Here is a 7,815-nt window from a genome sequence, read left to right on the forward strand (position 1 = left end):
TGACCACCAAAAAGGGTGAGATAGTTTACAGACAACATACAAAGCTGACCCCAGTTCACGCTGCTGACCCCATGATTTATTCGCACAATAAACACAAAAGTACGACTGCAATGAAACATAAACATAAATCTGAAATAAAAATATATTTATGAAACAAAATTAAAATGTTTTTATGTACATATATAAACAAGAAATCCTAGTTAAAAATAAAAATACTCATTTATTGTTTAGGTTTATTTACAAATATTATTTACGAGTCTGTATATTACTTGAAACCATAAGAAGTATACGTGATTATTAAAAAATTAAAAATAGATCAAATTTGCATTTTATGGAGGATACAGTTCTTTGGGGATTTCAAAATAATGTACTAAAACATTAAAAGTAATAAGTTCAAATCTGTAGCAAATATAAATATTGTAATCATTTCTTATAAATACGATTTCCTAATGTAATTTTCCAAGATATTAAAGATCATAATGCAAAAAAACTAAACTTATTAAAAGTAATAGGCTTTATGTTTCTTAAATTACCTACATTTGTCAAGGTATTTATGAATTTTCGAAAATATTCGTCCACTAGTTTTATTGTTGGAATGTAGCAAGACTTGCATTGCCTACTAAGAAAGTTAGTAGCCGGTAGTCATCGGGTTAAGCATCACATACCTCGATCAGCTAGAGAATGAAATAGGTATTCATGCTATTCCATACAAAGATAAATCAGTCAAGTCACCAAATACAGCACATATGAATTTCTGTATGTTTGGGCTGTTAAAACAAGCACTAGGAAACTAAATGGATTATGGAATACTCTCAGAGTAGTAGTGTGTTTTGAACATGACAGCATTATGACAGAGCCTATTTCAATGGAAACAAAAAGTGTAGAGCTATTGTCAAGATGCATGACCATTGCAATGAGTGTGACAACATGGTGAGGCTCAAAAATCATTTTAAGATAATGAACTCAACTTCCATATTCAACATATTTAACTCATATTATTAAAGTTTTTGGCCTGTAATAAAAAGGTTTTGAAGCAATAAGTAAAAGAAAGAATGGCTTGAAAAATTCCAAAAATACATCATTTGAAAGAAGAATACATTCATGATAATTTTCCATCTTGAACTTTTTTATCAATATTATCAAAATAGTGTTACAACAGCGGAAGTCATACGACACTGGGAGCATGCGCGCTGGAGTTTCTCGAATGATCATGAAGGCCCGAGTGCATTCAAGACGCCCTCTTTTTAGTATATAAGCTTTGCGAGAAAAACCAGCACGATTGAAGAGATAGATAATTGAGTCAAGCGAACAGCAGGCACCGTAATTAAAGTGTGTGAATCACTGTCATTTATAGCATGTGTTATAAAAGTTGTTAAGTTTAAAGTGACTGTGGAAATTCTGTGTATTACAAAAAGTTGTATCGAGAAAGAATAAACTGGTTTAATCAAGAAAGGACTTTTATCACTGAAGTTCTTCAGAAAGAATTTCTACAGGAAATTATCAAACAAGCAGATACACAACAATAGTGTATGTCACAGAATTTTCAATATAGCAATCATCAGGTCTTTACATAACAAATAAATATAGATAAATCATGAAAATATCTAAAAGCACAAAAATTCTCAAACAGCAATAGAGAAGATAAAATATAGACAGCATTTCAAGCAATCTATCTTCATTAACAACCTGATGGTTTAGTTGAAACACTGCTATACTTTGTTAAAATAATTCATTTGTATGTATGTTCTCCAAGTTTCAAGTGAAGTTTCAAACAAAAGTCATGCCTTACTTTTTCTCACTTCTTAATACATAAGATATTTTGTTTTAAACTTTAAAATTGTCAAATTAATCATTTTTCTTTAAGTAAACTTACAAAAAAACATTTTAGGTTATTGACTGAAAATTAATATGCATTAGTTCAGAGTACTTTCTATTCACTGTAGTGGTTTTGTATGTAGCTTAATTAGCTTCTACTATTCTTTTTTAAAATAATAATATTCTCTCTATTTTTTAATAAATGAATAGAAAATTTATAATTAATGAAATTATTTTTACACACTTGCATTTCTAAAAAACTTATAAACAGTTAAACATTCAGTAACACATATTCCTTACATGTGTGTAATTTTATTCAGTACATTAAAAAAATGTGTTGAATTTCATATAAAGCTACTCGAGGGCTATCTGAACATAACTTTGAAGTGAGAGACTAGAGGGAAGGTGGCTAGTTGACACCATCCACCACTAATTCTTGGGCTACTCTTTACCAACAAATAGTGGAATTGACCATCACATTATAACACCCCCACAGTTCAAAGAGTGAGCATGTTTGGCAGTGGGATTTGATCCTGCAACTCACACATTGCAAATCGAGTGCCCTAACTAGCAGGCCATGCCAGATCAACATTAATAGAAGTTGCACAGATATTTAAGTGAATTTAAATAGCAACTTACATACCTTGCTACTTGGTGTTCTTCAAATAAGTACCTGGCAATTTTCCTTCGTATATCAGTAGTTGTGTTGTAAGGTTCACAAAATACAAATGAAACACTAGGTTTCTTTGCTTCATCTAGCATCACATATCTTTGTAATATATGATGAAGGTACTGTTCTAGATAACAAAAATTCTCACCATTTAAAAAACATTCTAATGGAGATTGAATATCACAGTCAGGATAAGTGTCTTTCAGAAGAGAAGGAAGATCACTCCATAATGATGTTGGTACCATTGTTTTGGAAGCAGCTACTAAATCATGATTCTGGGTTTTCTTTGAACCAACAAACAGGTTTTCACAGGAATATTTCTCTTTATAGCTCAGATCGCTTGGTTCTGACATAAAGCACTCACACACACTGGTGTCCACTTTGTTACTATAGTCTACTCGTGAACTACTATGACCATATTTTTGGCCCTTATCAGCTTGATCACAAATAAAACAGCAGAAATCTGATCTAATTTGATAACGTACACACTGTCTATCTGCAACTACGCTGTTGAAATGAGAAAAATAAGATTTCACTTTTGAGCTCATTAATACAGATGAATGTCTTTCTATTGAAAACTTTGTAGTTAAAAGCCATGTTACTTTGCTGCCTATGTCCAAAGACATCTTGTGTTCTTGCAGACTCAAGCATTCTACCGAACAAGTTTTTTTACCACAATGTGAACATGTTGGCAAGCTTTGTAAACCTTTGCCATGTCTGTAGCACACTTTCCACAGGCGTTGACATTGTTTAAAATAGCTATATGTTATTATACTTCTACCATTTTGTTTTTCACCATAAACTTCTGAGGTTTCAAACACGGGTATTTTTTCTGCTAAAATCTTTAATCCACATGAATCCACCAACTCTACCCATTTGTGATACCTATGGTAAAATGAAAAGATATATATATGTATATTTATTATTACAATGAATAATGAACTACACAGCTTTCATAAACATATTTATCAATATACAAGCCACACATTCAGTTTCAAACTACTTGATTAAAGTCTCGTGGCTAGAACATAAAATATCAATAATTAAAACACACTTGTGTACATAATTAATATAATTATAAGATCATTTAAAATTTCAATATTTTATTCTTTCTGGCATGGAACTAAAAATAATTTCATAAAATCTTCCATGAAAGGTGTTAAAAGAGTAAAAATGAAGACCATATCTAACTTTTTAACTAACAAGAACAGTGCATGTAAATCAATTATTGAATCAATCCAATATTTTACTAAAAATTTGCATACAACTCTTACATGTACATTGGGTTAATCATCAAAAGTTGGAGAAAGTAAAAGAAAACCAATTAACATCAAGTAAGCTTCTCAAAAAAGTTATATGTATACATACCCTTACGAATTTGATACAAAGTGTGTATTTATCTAACACTACTTACTAATGAAAATAAGCAGTAAAACCAAATGTTGAATAACACCATAAACATAATTTTTTTTACATATACTTAACTGCAGCATGCGTATATATATATTTTAGAGAAAATTCACATTTTAAAAGCAAAGTAAATTTGGAAATTACCAAAAACTAATTTAATAAAAAATCTTTAATATTCATAACCACTTTCAATGAACTAATCACAAATTGGATAAAGAAAAAAATAAATGTAAATTAACCAAAATAAACTATACCAGTTATAAAATGAAAATGTAAGAATATTACAAGCTTTTATGAAATAAAAAAGACCATATGTTAACATTGTCAGTCCTATAGATTCTTTTTTTACTAGAGTAGCAACACAAGTCTTCAGTCTTACAGTACATATGTATCAACAGTTATTGCTAATGCTCTTCCAAAATTAACTTTAGGCCTAACATAGATTCACTGTAGTTGTAGAGTTAACAACAGGAACAGTTGAATAGTTATACACATGACTGTTGTATCATTTTTAAGATTACAGTATTAAATTTACAACTGTCTTACATTTTTATTGTAACTGACTATATACATGATCACCTTGTACCTACAGAGTAGAAACCCACAACTGACCCAACACACGAGGTTGGCTTCTTTTCAAGAAACTTTATAATCAGGCATACTTTTACTCTTTTAATATTTTCATACTAGTTGTGTGATTTCTGGCTAATTGAAACTTTGGTTTCCCAAGTGTTTATCAAGTCAAAAGTAATTTACATCTAGCATGACAATGTATATCTTTTGTGATCTGACTATAAAAACATTAGCACCTTGTACCTGCTGAATAGAAACCCACAACGAACCATACACATGAAGTTGGCTTTTTCAAGTCATTCTTTTGGAGATGCTGGGTAATTCCTACATCATTAAGCTGAATTAAAAGCCATATGTCATTCCCAAACACAAAACTTTCAGATGAATTTTGGGTAAAAAAAATTAAATGACAATGTCTATAAAATTCCATTAGCTTTACTACTAGCAATGAACATCCTCAATAGCTTGAGCAACTTATCCACTACTATACCAAGATCATTTTCATCAATAAGCTATTAAGTGAGTTCCCACCTATATTAAATATTATGATAACCCAAATGCTTCACTTTGCACTTGCTATATATAATTAAAGAACATTTGTCAAAGTTAGCAAATGACCAGTCATTCTGTAGCTCCTCAACATTCTCATTACAGCTAAAACTACCAAAGTGTTTAATGTTATCAATAAACTTTCCTAAATTATGCCAAATTAATGTAAATAAGAAGCAAAAATCCAGGCATTGACCTTTGAAACCGTCTACAATTAACAAGGATTCAGTCTGACTGGATTCAATTAATAACAACTTTTTGCTTTTTTTCTTCCAACTATTCACCAATCCAATTTACTACTCTTACCCCAACCCCCACTGATGTGATTTACTTAACTTTTGGAAATGCTTAAGTACACACCCTTTCTATCATCCAAATAACAAGTAACATCCTCAAAAATGTTTAACATATTAGTATCAGAAAATTTCTTTTCAGTGAATCCAAGTATATTTTCCTTTATGATATAGTATTTCACTAGATACTTTTGCAAAGCTTCTGTTATCAGACTCTAGAATTTTTACCACTACAGAAGTATGACTAGCTAGTCTGTAATCTCCAGAGCAATCTTACCAATTCTTTTACAAATATGAGTAACATTAGCAATTCCTTAATCCTTAGGTAACTGCTCACTGGCTGTTGACCTAGCATAAATTAAAAGAGATGCATTTCTGATCTTTCACCTTTTTTAATATCATGGGAAAAACATTTTCTGATGTTTGTGTTTTATCAGTAGTGGTATTATTAATTTTAATAATTATTGTTTTTAAGTATTTATCACTGTGATTGAAGCAAACTATTAAATATACATATGCATAAAGTAGGTATATTAAAGTTGAATTTTATTATATTATAAAAATAAATTTTATATACTTACTTTTTTACACAAATATACATGCATTAGCAAAATACTGCATCATTAGTAATGAAAAATAATTACTTAAAAAACAGTTATTAAAAAATTATGTTTTTCACCACAATATTATTTACTGAAACATGAAATATGCTGCTTGTGACCAAAAATTTTCAGATGACACTGCAAATATAAAGTGCCTGGTTTACTACATATTATAATATTTAAACAAACATAAAAAAGTCAAGGATTTGTGAACTTAAAATTTCATTGTAATGTTATTAAATTATATGAAACATATGGTTGGAAATTATTGTGAAGTTGTTCACTTCTTTTACCATGTTAGTCAATTTCACATCGGAGTAAATTTCCATTGAAACAATGGTGACTTTTAAACCAAAATAATTTATGCCTGTATTTTGTATACAAATTTCTGTGTATCAGTTGTGACTGTTCTAAGTAATCTGCGAAGTATTTAAGATTAAAAATTGTAAGATCTGAAGCCACACTTCAGAATTCAGTTTGTCCATACTACTATTAATGTTAGACAAAATAGTTTCTTCACCTTCAGTTATTTTCATTTCCATTAATCTGTGCTAATAATAACAGTTGACATGGTTATTGTGTTAAGTGCTTTAATTTTCAATTTTAATTTTTTCCACTTTTTACTGTTTCAGTCTTTAGTGTGAAGTCTGAGGTTGTCGTCTCAGTACTAAACTTAGACTATTAAAAATCATTATGTTACTGTTTGTTCATATTTCTTTCTTAATTGTTTATTTTGTTAATATTATTATTAACTAAATAGTGAAATATTAAGTTATCTTACCATAAGTATTCCGATTGAGTGCACTCCCTTAATCTTTTACATGTTTGACTCAATGAAGAAATATCATTAACTGAGCAAAACAAGAGTAATTTATTTATTATCTCATTTGACAATGTTAATAAGTTTGGAGCCGTTTTTCTATTTATACTATCCATTTTAGATTTACTAAATTAGTCTAAACAGCAACAACTGCACATCAATCCATCTTAATTAAACTATTTATTAAAATAACCGAGCAAACATTGCACTATTTACACTAGCAATAGCATAAATATTATTATCTCTGTGGGTTTAAGCTGTACCGCCACCGCCTGTTTAATACCTAAAATACTATTCTACATTTTTAAATGCATTGTTATTAACTTTAATAGATTTTTTCTCCACTAGCACAGCTTTAAAAATCACAGATTCAAATTGTAAAAAAAAAAAACAGTTTTTTTGTATACAAATTTATGAAATGTTTATACTTCAAACTTTATTTTACTTGATTTCACTCCAGCTAACAATCTGAACTTATTCTTTGTTCCGAATTTGTCCAGGTTTCGCATAAAACGTGATCAAGAAAACCTTTAATCTTGTTTTTAATAGTTAACTTTCTTTCTTTATTATTCTCGAAGCTGGTAATACCTGTTACCACTCTTGGAGAATATTCCTTAATGCAATCTTATCTAATGAGTGCCATGAGACTGAAAATGGTATTTCAATGGATAAAAAGACGGTATTGAAACTGAAACCTCGAAAATGTGTGTTTATGTGTTCACGAAAGTGGAATTTCTTGGTCATATTGTATGTAGAGAAGGAAACTCCGCAGACCACGCAAAAATAGCAATGATACAAGATTGGTCTCAACCAATGACCAAACGAGAAATCGCAAATTCCCCTTTTTTCACGTAGTATTACCGACAGTTCGTGGCCAGTTTCTCCAAGATTGCTTCACCTTTATCTGTTTTATTAAGGTAGGGAAGCACCTTAGATAGGGTGAGGAGTGCGGGCAAGCATTTCAGCCCCTGAAATGTGCTTTAGTAGAATCCCCAGTGTTAGTACATCTACAACAGGAATATGAATTCCTGCTAGACACTGATGCTAGCAATAGTGGAATTTGAGAAGTGTCATCACAGTTGC

The 7,815-nt window shown here is 30.2% G+C and overlaps 1 protein-coding gene across 1 annotated transcript in view; it reads right to left on the minus strand.

Annotated features, from left to right (window-relative positions):
- Positions 1–6,960, minus strand: part of LOC106459056 — a 19,033-nt gene extending 12,073 nt beyond the window's left edge. The window contains exons 1-2 of the mRNA XM_013918631.2: positions 6,694–6,960; positions 2,459–3,370 (exon numbers count right to left, since the gene is read on the minus strand). Coding sequence (XP_013774085.1) covers positions 2,459–3,370; positions 6,694–6,848 — 1,067 coding nt within the window. The 5' untranslated portion in view covers positions 6,849–6,960. The remainder of the gene's footprint in view (positions 1–2,458; positions 3,371–6,693) is intronic.
- Positions 6,961–7,815: the final 855 nt, after the last annotated feature.

Source organism: Limulus polyphemus, unplaced genomic scaffold (assembly GCF_000517525.1).
Source record: "Limulus polyphemus unplaced genomic scaffold, Limulus_polyphemus-2.1.2 Scaffold553, whole genome shotgun sequence".
Classification (NCBI taxonomy): Eukaryota; Metazoa; Arthropoda; class Merostomata; order Xiphosura; family Limulidae; genus Limulus; species Limulus polyphemus.